Below are 27,741 nucleotides of genomic sequence, written 5' to 3' on the forward strand. Positions count from 1 at the left end.
ACCTCAGAGATTTTGTGGCTTCATTCTACACCACAGCAATACAGGAAATGTCACAAAAAATGAGTCAAATGAATTTTTTTGTTTGACCAGTGCATATAAAAATTATGTTTACACTACCCCATAGCTTAAGTGTGAATGAAGTAGCATTGTCTAAGGAAATGTATATACCTTTTTTCAAGTATACTTTGTTTCTAAAACATACTAATCATTTATCTGAGCTTTTAGCCAGTTGTAATCATGGATTATAGATCACCATAACAAGTATAACAATAATAAAGAAGTTTGAAATATTGAGAGAATTACCAAAATGTGACACAGAGACACCAAGTGAGCAAATGCTGTTGGAAAAATGGCACCCATAGGCTTGTTCAACACAGGGCTGCCACACCACAAACCTTCAATTTATAGAAAATGCTGTATCTGAGAAGTGCAAAAACACAGCATATTAAAATGAGGAGTGTCTATCATAAGGGTAATTAATTTTGGGGCAGCCCCCGTGGTGCAGCGGTTTAGCGCCGCCTGCAGCCCAGGGCATGATCCTGGAGGCCCTGGATCGAGTCCCACGTCAGGCTCTCTGCATGGAGCCTGCTTCTCCCTCTGCCTGTGTCTCTGCCTCTCTTTCTCTCTGTGTCTCTATAAATAAATAAATAAATAAATAAATAAATAAATAAATAAATAAATAAATAATCTTAAAAAAATAAGGGTAATTAATTTTGTAATTATTCAGTTTTCTTTTCATAAATGAAATTGGCTATCAGAAAAGACAAGAAACTTTTAATAACTTACGTTAGAGAAAGTTGTAGGCTCTTGGCAAGTATGGGTAGAAGGAAATCAAGATCTTTATGATCTTGTTCAGTTCTGACATACTGTAATCCCACATATAACTTGTACACACACTAATAAAGTTTAACTATGTATTTGAGCTTCTTACACTTGAGCTATGACAGGTCAACTCACTAATTACTTTCCTCCTGATTGTGGAATAAGAGACACTGGCTTGTAAGCAGTTTGAGTAGGAAAAGTCCCAGGGCTTTCAGTTTACTGTAAGCCTTACAGGAATAGTATAATTTATTTGTTTTTTTCTGTACTACAAGGAGGCTCTATCATTAGAAACATTGAGGCCAGAGCAAGAGAGCAAGAGAGATACGCTGTCCTTTGTCCTGTTAAATCAATCCTGATTCTAGACTTGTTCTTTTGATTTTAACAGGGGTATTGATAAATGAGGGAACACCCAAATAAGAGCAGATAGAATGGGGAAAGAGATAATGATGGTCACTTTTAGGTATCAGTTTGACTACACTATGTTACCTGGTTATTAAACTGAACACTGGTTCATGTGCTGCTATGAAGGAATTTCATAGATGTGATCAAGATCTACAATCAGTTGACTTTAACTGGAAGAGTTTATGTTTGATAATGTTTAATTGACCTCATCCTTTCAGTTGAAAGGCTTTAAGAACAGAACTGAGGTTTCCTCTAGAAAGAAGAAATTCTGCCTGTAATAGTCTCTTGGGCTGCCCTATGCATTTCTGACTTGCCATTCCCACAATCACATGAGCCATAGAATTTAAGTAACTATATATATGTCTCCTACTGGTTCTGCTTCTCTGGAGAACCTTGACTGAAGTAGAGATCAAATAGGAAGGTGGAAATGAAAACTCAGAAAGGCCATGATAACAATTTTCTGGTATCTGCATATCTATTATGTGAAAGATGAACCAATGGATGAAGGTGACAGCAGGGCACATTTGGACTTCCCGTATACTAAAAGTTAAATGGGGCCTTCTTTTAAAGAAAGCAGCGGCCTTTCAGCAGACACATCAAAGAGAAAATCTGACCAGTCTTTCACTTCCTAAAATGAAGTGCCAAAATAATGCATTTTTAAATATTAGGCATTAAATAAGTCCCTTCCTTATAGCTCTATTATAGCTCTTTAAAATGTTATTTGCTCTTATAACATTTCTTCCCAGAACTTCACTCTGGCTCATATACACAATATTTCCACTTTGTGGATAATTGTACTAAGCCTGAAGCTCCCTAGATGCATATTCATTCACTGAGTGAAGCTGCTCACATGGTTCTCATCTTGTAGAAGATAAAACTGATGCTTTTGGGATCCCTGGGTGGCGCAGTGGTTTGGCACCTGCCTTTGGCCCAGGGCGCGATCCTGGAGACCCGGGATCGAATCCCACATCGGGCTCCCGGTGCATGGAGCCTGCTTCTCCCTCTGCCTGTGTCTCTGCCTCTCTCTCTCTCTGTGACTATCATAAATAAATAAAAATTTAAAAAAAATTTAAAAAAAAAAACTGATGCTTTTTTGAAGTCATCCAAGCAGAGCAAGACTTGGATGAGGCTAGAGAGTTTATAAACTTTGAGCCAGTGTTTTCCTTACCAAACTAGGCACCATCTCTCAGCCAAATGGCTTTAGCATTGTCCAATTTTCGCCAATTTTTCTGTATGATTTTAGCCAGCAAAACAAATTCTATGCTGGCATAGACTATGCTAAGCATAGACTCAAGAACTGAGTTCTTAAAAAAGGCAAACTTTGTAATGCACAAATGGCATTATCATTTTGTGATGCGAATGCTACTATCTCCATCTCTCAAACCTAGTGAGTGAATCTTTTAAAAATAACATCGAAGCTGGGAGGTGACTTAAAAATCAGCCTTTGAAATATATACTTCAAGTGTGTCCTATGCACCCAACTCTGGATGCCATCATGCAAGTATATACTTATGGAGGGCTTCTCCCTTGAATTTTACTTTTCCCAATGTACACTTGATGTGATTGCATGCTGTAATTACTTTTTCCACTCTTCAGCAACTTTAGCTGAAATATAGAACCAATATAAGATATAATAACAATATAATAATCATCCCTTGCAATGAGAGATGAAAATAATGGATTTCCTCATTTAAAATGAGGCACCTTTTAACTCTAATCATTAGTTTAGATGGAGATTATGCCTGTTTTAAGTCCCTCTATCTGGTTATCTTGAAGGATATTGAATGTTGTTCTGGTACCAGTTAACATAATCTTGTTTCTGCTTTCTTTTACTTCATAAATTACATACAATTATATTAATTCAATAGGACATACACTTTGAAATGTTTTTAAAATGTATTTCTAAAAAGGGAAAGGTATTATTTCATATCAATCTGAACAGAACTAATAAACCCTAGAATGGAATAGATTTTTCCAGGTCCTAAAAGCTCCATGGTGCTCTTAATTATTTGCTCTTTCTCATTTTCTTAGAAATGGAGAAATTTTTTAAAAAAATTTATTTATTTATTTATTTATTTATTTTTAAAGATTTTATGTATTTATTCATGACAGACACAGAGAGATGCAGAGGGAGAATCAAGCTCCATGCAAGGAACCTGATGCGGTACTCGATCCCTGGACTCCAGGATCATGCCCTGAGCCGAAGGCAGACGCTTAACCCTTGAGCCACCCAGCGTCCCTGGAGAAATTTTTAACAAACATATTTAAGAATTTCCACAGCTGGCATGTGGTAAAACATTTTTTTTAGTTCTTGATCAGAAGAAAAGTTAATTCATTTGGAATCTAAAGTTAGCTTAAAATTCAAGTTCAATTGATATTAATTTTCTAGTTAACGTAGCTTTTCAGAACTCATTTCAGAATTCTACATATAATAGCCTGGTTAAAAAAAAAAGGCCTATCTCAGAATGGTGATTAAATGATCAATTTAGGTTACAGAATATAAATAAGAAAGCAGAAAAATATTAACTGTTTTTTCAAAAGTACCCCCAAGGCAATTTTCATAGAATTTCTTGATTTTGTCTCAACGACTATAAGATTTCTGAGGGGAAACAAAAAAGTAATGGTCTTATTTCTTTTCACAGATCAGTAATGGGAACTGGGGTCAGTTGTATTGCCCCTAGATAAAACTGTGAATCAGCAATTTGTCTTGGACACATGTGTAGATATCTGGGCCATCCATCTGTATAGGAAACCTCAGGTGAGACCTGGGAGCAGGGTCTGAAGGGGACATGATATAAAGGGGGGAAGTACTCTGGTTGGCATGGGGCTGGGCTCCACACAGTTTTCTTCCAGCAAGGACAGAAGGCCGGTGGCAGAGGCAGAGACATTCCATAAATGGGGCCCAGAGGGGCTCTTCTTGCCCCTGTCCTAGGGTCAGTATCATTGCCAGGGCCCCCTCCCACCCCATAGGTGGCCTTCCACTAGGCAATGGTTCTTATACTTAAGCTTGCATGTAAATCACATGGAGGGCTCTTTAAAACACAGATTTCTGGACCCCATCTCCTGAGTTTCTGATTCAGTAGTTCTAGGATGGGGACCAAGATTTGCTTTGCTTTCAAGTATCCAGGTGAAGCTGATATCACTATTCTAGGGACCCCACTTGGAGAACCACTGCTCCAGGCCTTGTACATTCTTGCTTTTCCCTCCTTAGTGTCCTTTCCCTCCTCCTTCAAATCAAGGATAGGATTTTAAAACCCTGATGTCCTCACAAGGAAAACCACATTTGATGTCTTTCCCACAGGGCCAGGTTGTTAGCATTTTCTAAAGTGACCATTTACTAGTCTGATTTGCTCATTTGAATGTGTTCCAGCCCTCAAGGAGCCTTTTGGTGCAATTGAGGTTAGGTGAGAGGTAAATAGCCAAATTATACCTCAGTGGCAGTCTCCCCTCAGACTGTCCCCAGAAAAAGATCCAGTTGTGTGTATGTGTTTGTGCGCACGCGCGCACGTGTGTGTGTGTGTGTGTGTCTGTGTGTGTGTGTGTGTGTGGTCTTTAACCTTATCTGGCCTCCAGCCTGGTTGTATTTTGCTGGCTCTGCCTAGCCACCTTTGCTGTTAGTCTGGCATCCTTGGGATGCATTAGCCACCATGTGTTGATGTTGACATGAGAGGGTGATGAAGGGCGAATGGCTAGAGGTTGGAAAACACCCCTCTGCTCTGCTCTCTGTCCCATTCGGCAATCATCAGGGGCACGATTCCTGCTGAGTTTCAAGGCCACTGGAGAATACTGCCCTTCAGCATCTTGTCCTTACATTCCCTTCTCCACCACTGTGCAAATCCATCCAGGAAAACAAATACTGTGCAACCTTTCCAAACTTCACCCTCTGCACTCTCAAGGGACTATGGCCCCCAACCACTCTCTTGTCCTTGTATAGAGCCTTCTCCCTTCAGTCCACACCCAAAAGCACACGTGCATTTCATTTAACGTAAAGGAATACTTACTGGGCACTCCTCCTCCAGCTGTAGAGATGGATGGAGGTTTCCAGCTTGGGGTTCATCTGGACATGGGGCTATGCTGTCAATGCAAACCCATTCCTTTATAGGTCTGAACATTTGTGAAGGCTATTACTTGTTAGGTGCTTGTGGAGGCACAAAACAAGAATGTACAACTGAAATGGGAGACAATGAACTTTACTAAAGGCCAGTGATGTTTTAAAAGTGATATAAAGACAAAATTTCCTGGGAAGCAAGTATCAGAAGCAATGGATTTAGGATCGGCTGAGAGAAAGGAGCTGCTAAAGCATTTGACTTCCAAGCAGACTGCCCATTTCATCATCAATGTTTTACAATGAGGATGCCACCAACTTTACCTGATCCAGGATTGACTCTAATATATAAAATGGTATGGAAGGTGAAGCAAGACAAGAGGTTTTTTGGGAGTGTCTTCAGATCACAGAGGCTTAATACTAACTGCCAAGAGACAACATCTGACCCATACTAGAAGGTCAGAGGTTAACAGGGCTCAAAGGATCATTTATACCCTTCTGACAGCTGGGGAAAATGAACACTGATTAAGTTAAATAGACTGCCCAAGTTAAAACAGGTGCACCCTGGTTGTAGTGAAATGATGGTTGGCATTTGACAGGCTGGGATTTGGGTTCCAGCTAGAATACTCCTTGTGACCTTAGTCATGAACTTCCTGGGCTTCAACATCCTCCTTTACCAACAGAGAATATCCTCTAATTGAGCAATTGCAAGGACCACATAAAATGTATGACAGGTAATATGCACCTAATCTTAGTTTCTTACTTTCATTCTTTCATCCAGATTGAGAATTAAAACCAAGAAGTCTAGCCTCCTTGGCTTGTGTCTTCTTATATGTGATATTACTATGATCTTTTTCCTAACCATCATCATCATCATCACCACTATCAGATGCCTACTTGCAGGACAGAATAGTTACTGTGAGGCTTAATAAAGATAATGTTTGTGAAAACACTCTATTTATACAAATGTATATTATTATTAAAGGCTACACTGATTTGTCACAAGACTGTCATATTGGCTATCAAATACACTAAAATCCAAATGATATGTGGAGAGGTTGTTTTGTTTTGCTTGGATTTTCTGTTTGCTTTTGGATTTTGGTGCCACATATCATCAATTACTATGTCAAAGGTGATAACTGATGAGTGATGTAATATCCAAGGTACATAATCTGAGTTTCATGTTTCTACACTATTCTGGATTCACAAATGTTTCACAAATGAGTACTCAATAAAGCAAGGACTCTTCAGTAAAAATGAAGTCAAGTTTCTGCCACTGATTCCAATAGCAATGTCTCAACACACTAGAAACAGCTTTCTGTAATTGAAGGCCTATTGTGTCCCAGGCACTGTGTAATTATCACCCTTTACACCTAATACTTCACAAGGTCAGCATTATCATATTACAGACGAAAAATATGGAGGCTCAAAAAAGTTGATGCCTTGCGTAAAGTCATACGGCAAGTAAGATGTGGAATCCAGGTCTGACTCCTATCACCTCTCCACAGAATGCGCTAGACCTCAACCACAAATATACAAACACATTTTTATCCTAGCATCCATAACTGCACTTGACATAATGAAATAAGTTATTTCTAACAAAAGATTTTTGAGCTTAGGAATAAGTAGAAACAACATTCACATAAATAAGTACAACACATGGCATATTAGAGAGGAGCTTATTAGTCCTAGGTATCTGCCATCCCTCTGCTCCTTCTGAGAAAAAAAAAAAAGCAACAAAGTGACTTGGTCATATTGGCCACAATCCATTGAACAAGGCACCTGGCAGGGAGGTAGGCTGCCATAGGCTGCTGTTGTCATAAGAGAGGGGCTAGTACAAGGAGTCTATCCATACTTAATCTTCATTAGCAATCTGAAAACCTTTTGAGAAGAGTTACATGGTAAGATACGTGGAAAGAATCTGTAGTATCAGGGTGAACGCTGAGATGAATATGGATGAATGGCAGGCATTTCAAGAGACAAGGTGGAGATGAGTTTGGTTGAAGCCAAAGGTTCCTATGGCAGCAAGACAGAAAATTAGCTTCCAGAGAAGAAGTATAAAACTAAACATCTTTTCCAGGTGTAAAATATAATTTCCACGAAGTCAGTTTTTCTCATTGACAAAGAAGTATTTCCAACCATTTTGTGATGAAAAATATGTTTGTTTATCCTCAAAAGTCCCTTAACCATAAGGTAAATGTATATGCAAGGTTGCCTTGGGGAGCTTCTAGGAACCATAAGAAGAATTGCTCTAAACCAGAAGGAAGGCAAAACAAAGTAATTCATAAGATTATAGATGTGGTATTAGGAAGTCCTAAATACCTTTTCTCATACCAGAATTACTTGGTTTCCTAATAATTTTTTTCTCTATGTTATGCTTTCTAGACTTTTAATAATTTTCCTCAATCTATGTCTCATCATTAAGAAAGACCAAGTTAACACTAGAAAGTGTTCATAAGCAGGAAACCACATTTTATTCCATCACTCAGAATAATCAGTGTCAGTTTAGTTATAGCAACAGATGTTAAAACACACATAGCAACTACAAAGGCTCTTTAAAATGTCAGTTTAATTTAAACCCTAACCTCAGATTTTTTCCACAGATACAGTGAGAAACCACAAGGATCCTCTGTCTGAATGTTCCTTCCATACACTGCAATAAAAGTTCTTGTTTTGGAAATAGAGAAACCTTTTGAATCAGCAGTCATGGCCTACTGTGTCTGCCATGGTCCTGCCACATGTTTAGTACGTTAGCCTTCTTAGGGTCCGGGGGAAAATATTGTCCCCCTTCCCCACCCATTATTTTCACTGTGGAGTTTTGGCTATACATTTCAGATGGAAAGTAGGTAGTGTACTAAAATGGCAAACCACTTTTTAAAAAACTCTTTAGAGAATGGCAAAGAATTTAAACAATATTTACTGAGTCTTCACTGTGGACAAGCTAATGTACTTCTTAGGGGAATAAGCAGATGTATAATTGAACAAACATTCACTATGCAGGAAGTGTATAGTCTAAAAGAGTATCGTTCAATAGAAATAAAATGTGAACCACATACGTAATTTTAATGTTCCACTAACCTCATTAAATGAAATAAAAAGAAAGATAGAATTACTTACAAATATAACTTATTTAACCCAAAATATTCCAAATACTGTTCTTTCAAAATTTAATCAACACAAAATTATCAATGAGGTATTTCATATTTTTTTATACTATACTAAGCCTTTACATCTGGTATGTACTCTAGACTTAGAACACATCTCAATTTAGAAGTTACATTTCAGATGCTCAACCACCACATGTAGCTAGTGGCTACTGTGTTAGACTCCATAGGTCTAGTATTTGAAAGGCATAAAGGTATAAATGACTGCAGTACAAGCTCTAGTTGATTTAGGGAGAGAAGAAAATTTTCTATGGAAAAGATGGTATTTGAAATTGGTGTTCTAGATAAAAGTTATAAGTTGGAAAGATGAGTGTAGTTCATGCTGAATGATCTGTAGAACAATAGTTTAGGGGAGGAACATGGCAGGGAATCGCTACTTTGTTCAGCAGAGTTTCTCATTGTGCTTGGGATAAGGAAACAAATCCTTAAGGAGGTCCATGAGATCCTATAGAAGGTTGTGTGTGTGTGTCTGTGTTTTTTTTTTTATTCACTTTACTCTCCCTAGTTATGCCCTACACTCAGACTCTCCCCTCCAGTCAGTCTCAGTCTATATACTATGTGTCATAAAACCCCTACTTCTTCCCATCCCATCTTTATATAAGCAGAGCTTTGCCTGGAACTTCTCTGTTTTGGCTCATCATTACTTCTAGCACATAGCATAGTGCTCAACTGATAGTCCTCTCAGTAAGTACATTTGAATGAACAAATCAATGATTACAGAGAACATGCAGGGAAGAAGATGGGAAGGTTGGAAAGGTCAAACTGAGGTACTAGCTTAGAATTGTAACCAATTCTGTGAGCAAACCAGTTCCACCTGTCAAATTGCATATTAAATGTTTATCTGCAGCTCAAGCCATATGTGGGATGTTTTGGAGTGAGGAGAGACAGGCAGTGGAGAGCCCTGTTGGGAACCTTTTGAAGGAGTCCAGATAAGAATCCATCAGATCCTATACTGTAGGAGAGTGGTGGATGTACGCATTAGTTATAAATCACACCGGGAGCAAATCATTTTGCAGAAATTGTACATTCTTAGAGGCAAAAAGAACTTTTGCCATTTTACAGATGGGACAAGTGAGACTCAGATAAGATAAATTACTTTCCTTTAATTAAACTTTAGAGCTCTTCACTCTGCACAAATGGATTTTGTTATGAAAAGTAAGGTCCCATAGAGATTGTATAAGAGAAAGGATCATTTTACAAACATTAAATTAAGCAGCTACAGAAAAGTGGGGTGGGGAGGAGATGAAAAGGATCCAGAATGCATTGAAATTATGAAAGAAATGGTTTTAAAAAGTTTCTAACACCAGATAAAACTGATCTGAAATGTGAATTCAGTTAAGGGTTCCGATTTAGCAAGTCACTTAAATATTTTCATTTTCTAAGAATGTTAGAAGTACTACCAATACATCCTCATAATGATCAAAATGTCAAAGGCTGCCCATCTGACAAAATATAAAAAGACCGAAAAAGGAAAATTAAATGGCAGTACCACGGCCAAAGCTTATTCTGTGACTCATATGCTGTCTTCCAAATTAGATAACTTGTGTTTTTCTAGGCGGTGTTTTCAGCTGAACTTCATGTTTTCTGTCTGAATGTCTCAGAAGAAGGTGAGAAGAAGGAGAGAATATTTTTAATTTTAGAAGAATTAAGCTCTGGCAATTTATACTTAGGATCTAGACAATTTAAAATGGCTTATAATTTGCCAGTTTCTAAAAAGCTGTAAAAGTCTATTTCATTGGGAAACATTTGTAAATTTTTAAAAATCTTAAACAGTTACAATTAACTAAGATAACATTATAAAGGAGAACTAAGTATATCATGAGGTTTTGCTGGTCATGTGTCCCTAAATGGTGGAATCTTTAGGTTAGAGGCAAACAAAAATATTCGAAGACGTATGTTTATTTAGTGGTCAAATTACAATTAAAGAAAAGAACAATCAGGTAGGCTGTACAGTAGACATCACAAAGTCAAAACAGCCTTGATTGGATAGAAATTTCACTTTAAACCAGTTAGTTTTTATAATATGGAGATCAAACTTTGATTTAATCCTCAAGATTTGATGACATGTACTTTAATAAAAACTTGCATTTTATTTTATTTTATTTTATTTTTTTAAATTTATTTATGATAGTCACACACACACATACACAGAGAGAGAGGCAAAGACATACGCAGAGGAAGAAGCAGACTCCATGCACCGGGAACCTGACATGGGATTCGATCCCGGGTTCTCCAGGATCGCGCCCCGGGCCAAAGGCAGGCACCAAACCACTGCGCCACCCAGGGATCCCAAAAACTTGCATTTTAATGTCAAAAAACCCAGAAGTCAGATCGCTTAGTACAAGATTATGATTAGACTTGGAATCCACATGGATTATTTTTGTGAGTTAAGAAAAGTAAATAATATAAAACCAAACTCAAGGAAGCATGGATATTAAGGTGATTTATTGAGACATTGGAGACATAAATCAGACGTAATTATCTGCTTTTCAAAATCTAGTCATCTTTACCTCCTCAAATGGTCTCATAATTCTTTGATGATGCACAGCAGAGAAGCGCTTATGTCAAACTGAAACATGGACAAAGAAAGATAAATGGGAGGTCTGACTAGCAGTTTGAGATGCTAATATTACTTTTGAGGATTGCACTTATTGACTACACTTGGGAAATAAAGGGCATCCAATTCTTGGGAATTTAGCAGCACACATTTCCAAAGCTTTGCTTTTGTACCCACCAGTAATCAGAAGGAATCTGCTTCAAAACTTGTGGTTGTGCATGGTAACTCAGGTCCTGAGCAAAAACAAGCAAGAAATTCTATAGCAGTGAAGCCTATCTTGCCTCCTATTCTTGTAGCAGTGAAGTCCTCCCTATGCCTCTTCTCATCTTTAATTTTCTTTAGCCATTCCCCACCTAATGAAGTGTGTTTTACTTTTTTTTATTGTGAGAAAACATGCATGATGTTGTACATACATAATGTACAATATAATATACATAATAATATACATTTACCATTGTAATCATTGTGTGTAATTCCGTACATTCACATGGCTGTACAACCATCACCATCATCTGTATCCAGAACCTTTGCATCTTTCCAGACACAAACTCTTACTCATTAAGCAGTAGCTCTTCATTCCTCTCTCCCTTGGTCCCAGCTCCTGGAAACCACCATTCTACTATCTGTCTCTATGAATCTGATTAGTCAAGGTACGGTATGCAAGTGGAATTAGGACCTTCTTTGGAGAGCTATCATGAAGCATTGCAATATAGCAAGCACAGCCATATCATGCTCCAACTGATGTTTTAGAAAGCTCTTGTAGACTGAAGTTTGGAGGGTTCTGTGGGACAAGAGTGGCAATAGAAAGCCAGTTAGGAGGTGGTGGCAGTTCTTCAGGGAAGAATGAAGGCGACTTAGGCTAGGGAAATGACAATGCAGACTGTCAGTAAGTAAATGGAAGTGGGAGCCAAAAGCTGTTTAGAAGGTCAAATTGACAAGAGTGGATTCCCTTCTACTCCTAGACCAAAGAACCTGAGAATGCTAGCATGAAAACAAAAACTCCAGTCTTAGTTTCTGCAGTTCCTATGGTAACAGACAGTGAGCATGGACTCTCCAGTGAAAAATCGTAACAGTTTCTAGAGAAGTGATGTGAAGTAAGGGAAAGAGAATCTTAAATGTTGTCAACTGACATAGGCCTTCTTATCTGTGTGACCATGGAAAGTTACTTAACCTTTCTGATGCTCAGTATCCTTGTTGGTGAATCAAGGTTAAGGATACTGCATTCCTGAGTTGTGAGACACAAGGGAGAAAAAAACATCATTGAATGTGCTCCGAATTAAGTGCTATGAAAACACTACCCGTGAGAGTATATTATAACCAATCAGTGAAGGGTAATTATTACTCTAAATCAGTATTTACTGAGAGTTAAAGAGACATTTGAAGAAAGAAATCTGTGCAATTTATAGCAGCTAGATAAACTCCATGGATCCTTTGGAAACTACAGCTAGCTACAGAAAACTATGTAGAATTTAGTGAAGTGTGGGGTAAGGCTGAGGAGTGAACAAAGGAGGAATGAGCAGGTAGAGGAATAGTAAAAAGGATGCGATGGAGACCAAGTTCATTCCTGAGCTACTAGATGTGGAGGGTTATGCCAAGGAACATAGGGCATAAGGTAAAATATGCTGACTGTATCCAGAATAAGGAAGACTTTCAAAAGCCATCCAAAGAGGTCAGCGGACAAAGAGTAAAATTCATAAAAAGTATGGTCCCTAACATTGTTATTATACTCTGTTTTAGCAAATCACTTTAAAAAAAGATTCCCAATCTGGAAATACTCAATTTTTGAATATGTCTGTTTATTGTAATTTCAAAGAAAGAATTAGGCCACTTCCTTTTAGACAGGGTTTTGGGGCCTCTGGTAAACTCTCCCAATCTCTGTGAGGTTTTTTTTTTTTTTTTTTTCCCCTGAGATAGGTGAGGATGAATAACGTAACTTAAACTAAAGCATTTGGCATCCGTTTTTTCAAGACAGCCCCAAATACCATTATTCTTCACAAAATAAAATGCTTCAATTAAGAAAAAAAGAAAGTAAATCAAGAAGAGGAGAAACAGAAAACAGTAGATGTCTGACAGCAAAAGAGTATATTGCCACAAAGAAGAAACTTGGCTTCTAATATCAAGTTTGCCACTTCTCTCTCTGACTCTGGGGAGGTTCTTTCTTCTTTTACTGCCTTGTTTCCTCGGGAATACTTACTACTATGGGAAAGCTGTTAATCTGCCTAAAAGTGCTGTGATTTCTTCATGGGAAAGTTAAGGAAGAGAAAGACAGGGAAGAGTAGATGTGGAGGAAAGAGTAAAAAAGCTTTATTAAAGAATCCAAAAAATGGTCATGGCTTGCACGAAAGGCCATGAAGATTAAAAAAAAAAAAAAAGATTTAAAAAAAATCTATTTTTGAAGTTAACTCAGTAAGATGTGTCAATGAATTGCAATGAAGTTGGAAGAGATGAGGGACGAATAATTGCCAGGTTTCTGGCTCTAACAGATTAGTGGTAACTGGCTCTAACAGTTTCATTTACTGAGATGGGGAAAATAAGGAAAGGAATCAAATTAGGTGGGAATTAGTTCAAACTTTAGATGGGATTAGTTTAAGGTGTCCATGATACATTTCAATGGGAACATCAAGTGGACAACTGGGAATAAAGATTTGACATTCAGCTAACTGATAAATTTAAGAAAGCTACAGATTGGATGTAAAGCCTGAATGAATGAACTTGTGTGTTGCTGGGGAGGGGAAAGGAAAGAATGCATGGGAAAGTGAGAAAGATGGAGAACTGGAGTGAGAGGGAAAACAAAGAAAATGATGATAAGAGGAGAGAGGCCAGTGAGCCAAGGTTGGAGGTTGAGCCACTCCCATATTAGAAGTAGCATAGAATGGGAGGAGGCTGGAAGGAAATGAAGAAGTAGTTCAGAGGTAAGAGAAGAATCTGGACAGTGAGCCACAGAAGCCACAGCTGAGTTTTCATGAAGGGAGTGGTCCCTGGGGAGGCCTGCTGAGACAGGGAAAGGTAAGGAAAGGATAGATAAGTGTCCATGGAACAAAGGAAACACAAATGAAACAACTTGATCTTAGAGTTAAAAAGAAGGATGGAATGCCCTGCAATATAAGTTTTGAGCCTTTAATAGGAAATATTTTCATGAAAGTGGAGCAGCAAGAGGATTTTAAAGAGTGTTTCAGAGTGTTGATAAGTTATAAGGCCACGCTTTTGAATATGCAAATGAATTCCAAGTCTTGACTTGATAGAGCATGGCAGATTAGAAAACAAGACTTGGCTTTAAATTCAGATAGAAAAAATAAATAAATTCAGATAGAATCTCAATAAGTGATCATATGTTCGACATAAGGGTTTGGGTATCTGTTTCTCCCTATCCCTTCTTCTCCAAAAAAGTAGAGTAATTTGGCATCATTTGATTTAATGAGATCCTGTACAAAGGAAGTACTATTTCAGCAATGAAGCCAGACCACTGCAGTTGCTCTAGGGACAAGTATCTATAGAAGAGAAATTAATTATGGTCACTAGTTCCTAAACCTCTGGGAACCGCTAAATGACTCAATAAAAGTGTAAACCTGCTGACCATGAAGAAGTCTTTTGAGAAATGACATTTAAACAATAAAATCCAAAAGCAAAGAGGTTCAACAGCACCATGTCTATAAGTAGCCTTATGAGTAAAATCACAACTTACACCATAACAAAAAGTGTAGAATGGTAAGCTAAAAGGAAAAGCCATAATTTTAAGGTTGTCTTGATATATCTTATGTTTTTGGGTGCTAAATATGTCCCAAACATGAGAGCTAAACACTTTACATGCATTCTTTCATTTAAACCTCTCAATGGTTCTATGAGTTATGTGTTGTTATTAAACCCATTTTATAGCCAATACATGTAGAGCATTTAATAGCTGGCCCAATGCTACAAAGCTTGTGAGTAATGTAGGTAAAAGTCCACCTGGGTTTGTTTGTTCCCATATTAGGAGTCCTATCTTTCTCCTGTGGGGGTTTGTGTGTCTCTACTTAATGAATGTAACTGAAAATGCTTTGATTATAAAAGTTTATAGATTAATTCAGTATGGCTGGAAACAATTGGGAAAATTATGCTATGTTTTAGTGAAACAATAGAAAAATCCAATAATTTCACTTTGTACTCTTCTCATTGAGAGGTGGAGTTTATTCCTTCTCTTGAATGTGAGCTGGACCTGTGACTCTTTTGATGTATCAAATGCATTGAAAACAACACTAGAACCTCCAAGGCAGAGCCTTAAGAGATGGGCAGCTTGCACCATTCTCCTGAAACACATCGTCCAGAAGCCAGACGACTTCTACATCCACCACCTTAAGGAGTGATGCTGTGAAGGGGCTCAAGCTACATAGAGAAAGAAAGAGGCCAGAAGAGGAGCAATGAGGCTCCAGATAGGAGAGTGAAGCTTTCGGGGACTAGACCCGTAGGGGTAGAGGAATGACACAGTAGAGGAATGACCCAGCCCATGACATGGAGCAGGACCATCCTAATGAGTCAACCTGAACTCCTAATTTATAGAATCATGAGAAAAATAAATTGGTTGTTTTTGATCACTAAGTTTGGGTTATTTTGTAATGTAACAATAGATAACAAATTTAGTACCATTCGACTGGATTTGGAGTATTATAATATATTTTAAGGAGACAAGTCAAAAATATTCCGATAATTTTACTTTGAGAGCAAATGGCTTACATTTTACATCTGAGATAATAAACCTACAGTTTAAAAATTAGCTCTGGTCCAGTGGTTAATTTCATCTAGTCTGAGTCAAATATTTTCAAGAAGAAAAGCTAGTAGAGAAGCACGTTACATTTTAGAACTAGATTTCTTCTGTGTTTGCTGTTTTATCACTATAGCAATGCATTAGTATAATATGCTATCTTACTTTTGAAAACATCTGAGGCAGTTTACAACAAGATACGCATAACAAGAGAGTTAGAATAAAAATACAAGACTAAAACCAAATTTAGCAACTGAGAAGTTGTATCTACAGATTTGTCTAAATCGTTCACTGAAATCTACCTTTATTTATTTATTTTTTTTTTTGAAATCTACCTTTAAATTTAGCTTTGGGTTTCCTGGCAACTGAGGCAAACCTGTGGGATTATATCATGCTAAATGTGATTTCTTTCAGAAAAGAAAAATTTTGGGATGCCTAGGTGGCTCAGAGGTTCAGCATCTGCTTTCAGCTCAGGGCATGATCCTGGAGTCCCAAATCAGGCTCCCTGAATGGAGCCTGCCTCTCCTCCCTCTGCCTATGTCTCTGCCTCTGTGTGTGTGTATCTTGTGAATAAATGAATAAAATCTTAAAAAAAAGGAAAAATCTTTAACCTACTGCTAAATTATGAGAGCAATTTATTATGTGCATCTCCTCACAGGAAACAGTAAATGATAGAAGAGACAATGACTTCCAAAGCAATGCCATTTGGAATATAAAGTGTCTCAGACTTGAAGTCTTAGCATCTGTCTCTGTTTAACACAAAATAAAATTTAAAAAACAATAAAATTGAAAAAACTTCTTCTCTCCCCCTTAAATCACCATTTCATAATTTCCTATCTTTTTGTTTCCATAGGTTTTATTCATAATGCTCCAGGAGACAAGCTCTCAGGATATCACTGTAAGCAAGAGAGCGCACAAGCCCCAGCCCTTGAAGAGATCAGAGTCTAGGAGGATATTAATTAAGGAAATTTATTAAATAGCTATACCAATATGTGATTAAATATTGGCAGATGCCATAAAAAAAGAAGTACAGGAAGCTACAAAGAGTATACAACAGGGGGATGTGATCAAAATTCCTGGGGTTAGGGTAGGATGGGAACAGTGAAGGAAAACATACTATCTTATATTCACATTTCTATCATAATGCCTGACACATGCAAGTGTTAAATTAATATTGGTTATTGATGATGAGAAACCTCTATGCACCCCTCTCCACCGAAAAGAGTTTCAACACTAAGGCTGAACCTGCTTTTTGGAAGATAATGACTTTAGGAAGGAAAGCATTGTTAGAAATGTTAATTGCTTTGATTTTTGGAAAAGAATAAAATGTATAATGCAAGAGCTAATTGTCAAGATATGGGATGGAAAAATAATTTCATATTCTGGAATTCTGTCTGATTGAGATTAAGTCTGAAGAGTTACTCTCAAATGCCTGATTCATTTCATGCTAGAAGACTAATTATTAGCAATGGCTTCACCACCTCCTCACCAGCAATGTGAGAAGGTGTGGGTGGGCCCTTTCATGGAAAAGTTGACTATAATATGACCCCTTTGCCAGAGCTGATAACGAAGGCCTTGTGCTTAGGGCCGGGTCCTAGTTCTTATGTAACACTTAATCTTTAAGTTCAAGTGGTTGAAAGAGGAACAAGTTATATTGACATTCTTTGGAGATATTCATTTACACATGGTTATTATTTACTTGTAAGCTCTTAAGTGCTATAGTAGACATTCCATCAGCCATCTAGCTCCTCAAGCTTTATTGCATAAAAACTTAGCAGCAATATTTTTCCGGTTATTGTTTCTCTCCCCGCTTCTACCACATTACCATCTTTAAGACAATTAAGATATTTTTGCCTTTTAAACCTCTGTCTCGCCCGATATTTTCCAGTATTAGAGATTTTCTGCAGTATTTTGTTTCCCAGAACTTAGTAATACTAATTTTGACAAAGCAAAACTTTCTACTTGAGAGCCCATTCTATTGGGGATGTTCCATTGCAGATATAAGTGAAACTATGATGGTAAGAGAAAACTTCTCTTATAAGTTGGATTGTGTTCCCCCCTGCCAATTTGTATATTAAAGTCCTAACCCCAGAAACTCAGAATGTATTTGGAGATAGGATCTTTATGGAGGTAATCAAGTTAATAGAAGTTGGCTGCTTAATGAGGTGTGCCTGGTGTTTTTATAAAGGTCGCTTATAAGTTGTCCATATAAGAAGGGGAAATTTGGACTGATACCTACAGAGGGTGGAGGCTATGAAAATGCAGAAAGAAGGGGTGTCTGAGTTGTGCAGTCTGCTAAGCATTGACTCCTGGTTTTGGCTCAGGTCATGATCTTGGGGTTCTGGGATCGAGCCCTCCCCACTCAGAGGGGAGCCTGCTTGAGATTCTCTCTCCCTCTCCTTCTGCCCCTTCCCCCACTCACTCATGCTCTCTCTCTCTCCCTCTCTTTTTCTAACATAAATAAGCCTTAAGGAAAAAAAAAAGATGCAGGGAGAAGATAGCCATCCACAAATCCAGGAGAGATGGCTGGAAGGAAATCCTTCTCTCCTGGCCTCAGAAGGAATCAACACTGCTGACACTTTGATCTCAGACTTTTAGCCTCCAGAACTGTGAGACAATCAATTTCTGTGGTTCAAGCCCCTCAGTCTGTCATTTTGTTATGGCAGGCTTACCAAACTGGCACAGCTCTTATTTCCCAGTGAGAATCAAAGATAGTTTTTAGACACTTTCTTACTTCTCACCTGAAGATGGATTCGAGATTCTATAATTTCCCTCCATGAATGCAGTGCCATAGACCTCTTTGATATCTTTTAACTCCTTAAGCTTTATCATTCCATTAAATATATTACTAAGTCACTAATATTTCCACTCACCTGTTCTTGTTAATCAGTACAATTGAAGTATTCCTAAATCAAGCCCTTCAAGTTATTACAAATTTTTTAGAAATTATTTACACCTAATATTATAAAAATGCCAAACTAATCATCAAAATAGAAGCCAGTTTAGAGGTTATTGCTCAAATCTAGTTTTGGCAAAGTCCAACTAAACAAAAATGTCACTGCATTACCTGCTTTAAGAGTACATTCATTCATTAATGCATAACTCTTTCACACTTTTATTTATTGGAATGCAAATGGCACTACTTAGAAGCAGTGGAAATCATGACAAGATTTTCTTTAATTCTTACTTCCTCTCTTTATCAAAACCCTTTTTACTTAAAAAGGTAATTATATCATAATTACACATGACACCTCCTCCCCAAACCCCGTGATTAATTTCTCTTTATTGACTCATTAAACATATCTTGTTGAGTGGCTACTAAGTACCAGACAGAGCTGTGAACAAAACAGACATGATCTCTCCCCTCAGGGAGTTAATATTCCTAGTTTCAGAGAAACTCTATGAGACTAGAAAGTTCATTTTTTTAAAAAAAAAAGATTTTATTTATTTATTCATAAGAGACACACAGAGAGAGGCAAAGACACAGGCAGGGGGAGAAGCAGGCTTCATGCAGGGAGCCCAACGTGGGACTCGATCCCGGGACTCCAGGACCAAGCCCTGGGCTGAAGGTGGTGCTTAAACCGCTAAGCCACCCGGGGCTGCCCCTAGAAAGTTCATTTTTAATGTGTTCACTTCTAGACCACATCTCCACTGTTGTGCTACTTGGCCTTACCTCAATCTTTTTAATCACCCTAAAAGCTATATACTCATAGTTTTCTTTCTCATAATTTTTTTTCTGTGATATAACCCAAATTAATCCTGATCCAGAGAGATTCAGGATTCAAAGGAAATTTGGTCACTTTTCAGAAAGATCATTCTATGGAAAAGAGTATAGTTGTGACTAACAAACACTGAAAATATATATTCTTTATTTTTAATTCTCAAACTATTAACTTTAATATTTTTCCTCAGTATATTTTAATGTTAGGCCTACATGGACTTGATATCAAAATTTTCTAACTATTTGGGGACCCATTTCACCTTGCTGTTTCCAAAAATCTTGATGTGTGGTGGTCTTTCATGCTGGCTGAGCTCACTGTAACAGAAATGGAAAGATTTTCTTATAGCCACTGGGTTAGAGGAACAAGAGTTCTTGGCTTTCTACAGGACACAAATCTAGGCATATTTCACTTCAGGCTTTTGCATCTTTTACCTTGGTGTGAACTTATCCTTTAGAGTTGAGAGAGAGAGAGGGAAAAAGAAGAGGAGGAAGAGGTGGAGGAGGAAGAGGAGGAGGAGGAGAAGAAGAAGAAGAAAGAAGAAGAAGAAGAAGAAGAAGAAGAAGAAGAAGAAGAAGAAGAGGAGGAGGAGGAGGTATGGGAGGGAAGGAAGAGGAGAGGAAGGGGAGAGGGGAGAGAAGAGGAGGAGAAGAACGAAATGGTCAGTCATTTCTCCAAGCAAATGGCATTTTGGGTGAATACCCTGACCTAGGAAGGGAAAATAGATCAAGGTGATCCCAATGCTATAAAAGTAGCTAAGTGGATTCTTCCCAGAAAAATATCACAGCAGGCTCTGTAAAGCAATTAGAGTAATATTTCGGCATCTTGCACTACCAAGGGGAAGATTCTCCTACCGCCCTAGTTACAGCCTTGATTTTCATCTCCCTTTGTTGTAAATACTTATGAAATCATTTTAGAAGGCTGCAAAGCAATAGGTGTGAGAGTAAAAAAAACTGTAATAGTAATCTTGTCTTCACATGCTGGAGCAGCTACACAAGGAAGCCAGAGCAGCAACTTGTCTGGTCTGCTTTTCCTATTGTCTTCTTCCCACCTCATTCTCCACTTCCTCCCACATATAATCTTTTAAAATCTGCAGCCTAACTCTACAGTCTGCCAGGGAAATCTGGCCACTTGCCGGAGAGGCCGGCCCTTAGACCAAGGACCGGGGAACATCACTGCAACTGCCTTTTCCTTGCTGGGCCAAGAGGATACCCTGGGAATGAGGGCAAGAGCAGATTTCCCAACAGGAGGAATGTGGACCTCCAGGAACATTGTGCATATTCCTTCAATTAAAGCTTTTTGGGGAAACCGTGTGCCCTGTGAATTTAACTTTCTTAAACCCTATGGAAAGAATAAAGGTCCTTCTTGTGGTGTTGATGAGAAGCCAATGAGTCTACACTCAGACAAGCTAATAAGTTGGGATCTGAGGCTCTGGTTAGCCAGCAAGTGACTGGTAAGTCAGGAGTTTCCTCCTTATCTGCCAATGTCAAGAATGTTAGTATTTACTATTTAACTGTTTGGACTTACTGCTGAAACTTAAAACTGGTGCACTTAAAAAAAAAAAAAAGACACTTTAAAAATCTGCCTCCACAGTATTTCTTCTAGTGAACTATCTTTAGCTTGACCTAAATTACTAATTAAATTTTTATATAGATCCAATTCTCATATAGTTCTTCCCTTTATGTTTTTATAATCCAACATCTTCAGATGGGGACATGTGTTTCAATGGCTCCCCACCCCCATTTTGGTTTTGCTCTATCTGGTGAAGCATTTACAGATCATCAAATATGGGCGAGCTCAGAATATTTCTTACTCCAGTGTTATATATGGCACCAGCACTTTAGCACTAATTCTTCAAAAAACAAAACTTTCAAGGAACTCTGCTACACTTTCCACTCAAAATATTTCCCAAGCGCTGTTGCAAAGTGAGAGCCTAACTAGCACAGGGCTTTCTCGAGAATCGCTAGGATGCCAAAACATGGACTACATGAGGATGGCACCTCTCCTGCATTCTGCAGTATTGGAGACCAATTCCCTGGCATAGCTATACCCAGCCAGCCAAACCTGTGCCTGCTCCAGGTCAAACCCCGAAGGACTTAGTGGTCAAAGTGGAAAAAGTATCTTGGGTTCAAATTCACCTTCACCTTCCATGGCTCCTAAACCACATTGGAAAATGAGAAACAATAATAATTGGAAGGATTTTTTTAAAATTCTGGGTGGGAAAATAAATAACACAAGTACTATATAATATTGAAGTCATAGTTGTATTAGAGATTAGTCAGTCTTACTATATCTGTCTCGATTGACCCAACAGGAAAAGCATTACAGAAAAGAGGTTGTGGAGTAGACATTGCAGCAGCAAACAAGAAGAGATCAAGGTTCCCTAAGGACCTGTCAGCTATTAAGCTAGTACCAACCTGTTCTTGAACCAGATTTAAGTTATTTTTCAAAGTCTTCATTTATTTATAATCTATATCCAAACAGAAAGGAAATTAGAATACATTAGACTTCTAAGTCATGAATCTGTTTCAAGGAAGAAAAATGCAGAGGAAGAGGACAAGATGATGACTTTGGGACAGGTTAACAAAAGGATTCATTCATTCATTTTGTATATACTTTCATTTAACAAATTTGCTTTGACAAGTTAGAAACATACTGAACAAGGTAATGGGTTCTCTGTCCTTAAGGACGTTCCTGCCCTGTGGGAGCTACAGTCCTGATGTTATAGTGTAGGGTGAGTAGGACCATGTACTATGCTGTTGGAGCTCACACAAGAGGGACTCACCAAATCAGATTTTAGCAATCTCTGAAGAAAGCACAGTAGAAGCCAGTAGAGTCTCCATCATGGTTCCAGGAAGTATGATCAAATATATCTTGGAGACCAGATTTGTTGGAAAACATTCCTCCTACCCTCAGGAGTCACTTGGAAAATGTTAACTCTCCATAGCTATGGCCAAAAACTCCCTGCAAAATCCTCTCTAGATCATCCTCACAGTAGTTTCCAATGGGGAGAGTCAACCCTGAAACAGCGTTAACATCATGGCAGTGTGTGCCAGAGATGTAGGTGTAAAGATTGGTGGGACTACAGCTGACCTCCCGAGTTTGAATTCTGCTACCCCTCTTAATAGCACTATGACCTTGAACCAGTTACTCAACCTCTCTGAAGCTCAGTGTCCTTGGCTGTAAGACGGGCATTGGCTGTAAAATGGGCATAATCAAGTGATTCTGAGGATTACACTAATAAAGTGCTTTGAACAGTGCCTGACCCTTAGTAAAAGCTCAGTAAATGTTAGCCCTCTGGGAAGACATGAAGCATTTCACATAGGAAGAGGATATTTGTTATCATTCCAATTCAACGCTTTAGGCAGACATAATAGAACAGTAAAGAGAAATACACGTAAAGGAATGCTGTTAATGGAACTGTGGTGGAGAATAACCACTTCAGAGGAGCTAAATTTCACCCCTCAGCTCTGCCAGGGTAAACATCATAACCAGGCTGAAAACCTTTGCTTTGTTCCCTGACATTTTTACAGGGAGGAGGAAGCTAGGGCAGTCATACCTCTTCACTTCTCCTCTGACCACTCTGGATTGTTTAACACCAACAGACAGGGTGGGCAGTGGTTAAGGCTACGGGCTCTGGAGCCAAGTGCTTTGATCCAAACTCTGATTCTGCCACTAACTGGCAGTGTGCCTTAGGACTACTTCCTCCAACCCCATGCCCCTTAGTTTTCTCATCTGTGAAATCGGGGTAACAATAGCAACTATCTTGGGATTTTTGTGAGAATTTACATATGTAATGTACTTAAGCCTCTTAGAACAGTGCCCAGCAAAGCTAGTGTTGTATAAGTGGTGGTGATTCTAAAATCTGTTATGATTAAAGAACAATACAACATATGGAATTGTTCAAATGCACAAAATCATGAAATACTGCATCAAAACAATAGTATCTTGTCAAAGTTGGTCACTAGGCAGTTAATTCTATGAAAACAAGAGCTAGATTTTGTTCCTACTCTATTTGTTTAGAAAACAAATGGACATGGGGATCCCTGGGTGGCTCAGGGGGTTGGCGCCTGCCTGGAGTCCCGGGATCGAGTTCCGCGTCGGGCTCCTAGCATGGAGCCTGCTTCTCCCTCTGCCTGTGTCTCTGCCTCTCTCTCTCTCTATGTCTATCATGAATAAATAAATAAATAAATAAATAAATAAATAAATAAATAAATAAATATTTTAAAAAAAGAAAACAAATGGAAAAGGCATGAAGCACTGAACCAGTTAGAGGTCATGATGAGGAGGAAAGTACACTAGATCTAAAAGTGAAAACCCTACAAGTGAGCAGTGCTTAGCCCCATTCTAATCTGAGCAGGTGTCTTCACCTTCCTGATACTGTCTCCTCATCATTAAAACAGGGAGGTCAATGTGAGCCTTTCTCCAAAATTTTATATGGCTAGATATTCTTTGAAATTTTACAGAAGACAATATAACTATGGCTATAGAAGTCTTTTATACATACCTAATGTATTTCCAGAAAAGATTATCAAGTTGAAGACAATGCCATTTCTTTGTGTTTTCTGAGTCATAATGCAAGAATCTAAATTATGAACGGGTCTTTAAATCCATGAAAATGGATTATCGTTGGCACAACTGATAACTTTTAAAGCTCTTGGATTGTGCAAATAAAACTGATAAGGACATTTCCCCATTCATTTTAAGTGAATTTTTACAGACTCTGAGAATAAAACATAATCCAGAGGCATCTAATGCGAATTTATCATTAACATGGAGACACTGAAAGTAGAACTCTTATGGAGTTTAGCTTAGCAAGTCTCAACTAAATGAAATTAAGCTGATTTAGTTGAGCTTTTAAGACATGAGAATGGAAAGCATAAGTCCGAAGGATTTGGGGGAATAGCTCCAAGACTGCTTGTCTTCAGACTGTGCACTGAAAAGGAATTTCCAGAAGCTTGTCTGCTGAGGATCAGCTGCCTCTATTGGTTTGATACCTTGCAGAGAGATATAAAATTTCACTTGGAAAAAAAAAAAGATTTTATGGTGGAAAATTTAAAAAAAGGTAGGGAGGATGATTTGCAATCAGAAGTCTGGATCAAGAACACAGGTTTTGGGTTAAACAAAGTTTAAATTTTAGCTCTGCTACTTTTTTAGCTACGTGACCTTGGGTTGGTTGTTTAATCTCCCTGAGCCACACTCTGCACATTTAATAATTTCTCTTACTTCATAGGGTTTCTGTGAGGATTCAATGAGATTGTATATGTAAAGTACTTGGCCCTCAACTTCCATAATGTAGGAAGCAGTGGATAAATGGCAGCTACACTTACTCTTCTAAATGAATGATGGGGCAAGTCATTGGTATTTCCCTCTGGTGAGTTTCTTGGTGCTTCCTTTGGAATGTTTCACAGGTGGCAGGAGCACCCCTCAAGCCTTCTGCAATCATAGTTTGGGTCCAAGCCTCAGTCTTTTTCGTGAGCCCTAAAATACCTGTGGGTTTTTTTTTTCCCAAGATCTATTCATGGTTTTATGTGGGCACTGAACAAAGCCTCACTTTGTAAGACTGTCCATCTAGGTTAAAAATAAATATGCAGCAATGTGTGAAACTTCAACAATATAAGAAAGGGAAAACAGATTATTCTTAGCTGAAAACGAAGACATTCTAGGATATGAATGTGTATGTAGATGCATAGAAAAAAGCTAGAAGTTATGAACACCGACATGGTAGCAGCAGTTATGTCCGGGGGAGATTGGGGAAGAGGTGGGACTTACTTTGGCATTGTCTTGATGTTTTACACATTTATTTAATATTGGTGGTATAATGAAACACCAAAAAACCTCCCCAAACCCAAACAAACAAAAGAGCAAAGCCTAAAGCAAAAGTCCTGGTACAAAATGAAATGAGCTTTTAAAACAGAATTTGTATACCAGTAGACAAGAATCAAGGAATTTATCTTTGGGGCTATCCATGACTTCTTACAAAGTCACATTCTGCTGATTTTGCCGTCCTTGAGGAGCAAGGAGACCAGTAGGGGGATTTCTGATTCTATCTCCAGCAAACTGATAAACCCAGGCTCTAGAAGGTAGATGAAGCTGCTGGCCAGAAAATCTTGGTATAGACCTCCTACTCCCTGCCAAATACTCAGATAAAACCTCAGCTAGTTCTTTGCAAAACTAAAGGTCAACAGAGGTGCCAGCTGAAGACGATGGGTAAATTATGCTTTTAAGCAAAAAGAAACCAGATGGTAAGTTATGTATCTATTAGTGCATTTTGATAGCAAATAAGTAACACTTAAAAAAATTCTACCTGACAGCTAATTGGTTGATTAAAAATAAATAAATAACCTAACTGACGAGTTTTATTTATTTATTTATTTTTTTAAAAGATTTTATTTATTTATGAGAGAGAGAGATAGGCAGAGACACAAGCAGAGGGAGAAGCAGGCTCCATGCAGGGAGCCCGACGTGGGACTCGATCCGGGGTCTCCAGGATCAGGCCCTGGGTGGAAGGCGGCGTCAAACCGCTGAGCCACCCAGGCTGCCCTGACGAGTTTTAAAATACCATCCTCATCCCACTCCCACCAATACCACTAAATTAATTAATTAACTAATTAATTAAATCAGAGTTAAGGGTTTAAGCACTGAATTATGGGCTCTGACGTTTTAAGAAATTATTATTAGCAGCAAAACATTTGTTTGCTGTTGGAGATTAGTTTTCAGAGTGGGGCCCATTCCTTGGAAAGAAGCATTTTGACTACAGGGAAAACCAAGAAATACTGCATAGCTCTCGGAAGTTGCACGGACTTGATTTGCTTCAGCCTGCAATCTTCAGTAGTGAGGGATCTCCAGGAGCAGCAGGAAGGACAGGGTGGTCTTGCTTTGGTTTTAATGCACATGTTTTGGCCCATGGAGTTGGGGGAAGGCTGTCCCTTATCAATGAGACAGTCAAGGGGAGCCGGCGCTGGACCTCGAGCTGGGCCTGCCTTACTGCTGCCAGCACCGCTTTCCCAGCTTGCCCATTTGGTGCAGGAAGGTAGCCCGGCCCAGTGTGGAATTCACTGTGTTCTGCTGACGGTTAAACGAGGGACCCCGTGTCAGGCACAGCACGGAGAGGATCTGAATGAAGGGTGGGAAGAATGAATGGAGAGAGCCATTTTGATGGAATTGCCCTAGAGCATTAAATAGGACAGGGCATTTAGGGGTGGAAGGAAGGTTCTGTTGCTTACGAAACTCTCCACAAGAGAGTCAGTCATCGGTCCCTTAGCAATCATTCATTCATTCCTTACCTCCCACTTGTGTACGAATCTGTCGGTTCATACAGACCGGAGCGTGACCATTACATGTATCGGGTTTATCATGAACCACACAAAAAAGACCTCTCCCCCCGTCCCCCCCCCTTTTTTGGCTCATTTATAAGCAAAGTGATGTTGGCACTATGAATGGAAGAAGGGGGGATCGGAGGAATAAATGTATACAGCAGCATAACCCCATCTTGCCACTTGGACTCGGACCATCGCTGTTCTCGCTAAAAGGGAGGCAGTGACAGCGAGCAGCATCGGGGCAACTCGAAATAGAGGGTTCACAATGCTGGATTCCATCAGTTCTGCAAAAGGTCATCGTCGTCCTTTGCCATGTTACCATAGGCAGAGACCCGGCAAGCTGCCGGCTGAACGGTTTTGGAAAGCCGGACGCCGCCGCTGCCAGCGAGGACGGCGAAGTATTAGCTGGAACCGAGTCGGCGAAGGGCGCGGGGAGAGTCGAAGCGCGGGGAGAGGGGACACCACCGAACCGGCCCTGCCGCGGGCACCAGCCGGAGGACAGCCACCGAACCGGCCCTCGGTTCTCGTGGGAACCGCCCGCCGGCGTGCGGCTTGGAGCAGTGCCCCTCGGCGCTCTCTCGCCCGCGCTCGCCCCCCCCCCCCCCCGGCGCCGCCGCCCGCAGGTCCGCACCGAGGCCGGGGTGCCTGCCCGCTGGACCCGGCTCCCCGCGCCCGCCCTGCTCCCGGCGCTGCGGGAAGACCTGGGGCGCGCCCCGGGCCAGCGCCTGGAGCGTTCCAGAGAAGAGCAGAAAACAAAAGAGAAAGACCCGTCCTTACCCGCTTCTTGAAAAACTGGAAGGCTGAGCACTTCTTGACTGGGAATCCATTCATGTCTTTGTTTACCATCTTCCACAGTGGGGAGCTCGCCGCGCCCGCGCCCGCGCCCGCGCCCGCGCCAGGGTGGCAGCGCCCGGACCGCCCGCCCGGAGACAGCCCGCGGGGGCGCCGCGGCACGCGCAGCCCGGGGTCTCCGCTCGC

General features: G+C 39.5%; 1 protein-coding gene across 1 annotated transcript in view; it reads right to left on the minus strand.

Annotated features, from left to right (window-relative positions):
- The window catches only part of SGK1 (serum/glucocorticoid regulated kinase 1), a 109,728-nt gene extending 82,004 nt beyond the window's left edge, over nucleotides 1–27,724 (minus strand). Inside the window, exon 1 of the mRNA XM_055324640.1 lies at nucleotides 27,541–27,724. Coding sequence (XP_055180615.1) covers nucleotides 27,541–27,609 — 69 coding nt within the window. The 5' untranslated portion in view covers nucleotides 27,610–27,724. The remainder of the gene's footprint in view (nucleotides 1–27,540) is intronic.
- Nucleotides 27,725–27,741: the final 17 nt, after the last annotated feature.

This window comes from Nyctereutes procyonoides, unplaced genomic scaffold, assembly GCF_905146905.1.
Source record: "Nyctereutes procyonoides isolate TBG_1078 unplaced genomic scaffold, NYPRO_anot_genome, whole genome shotgun sequence".
Classification (NCBI taxonomy): Eukaryota; Metazoa; Chordata; class Mammalia; order Carnivora; family Canidae; genus Nyctereutes; species Nyctereutes procyonoides.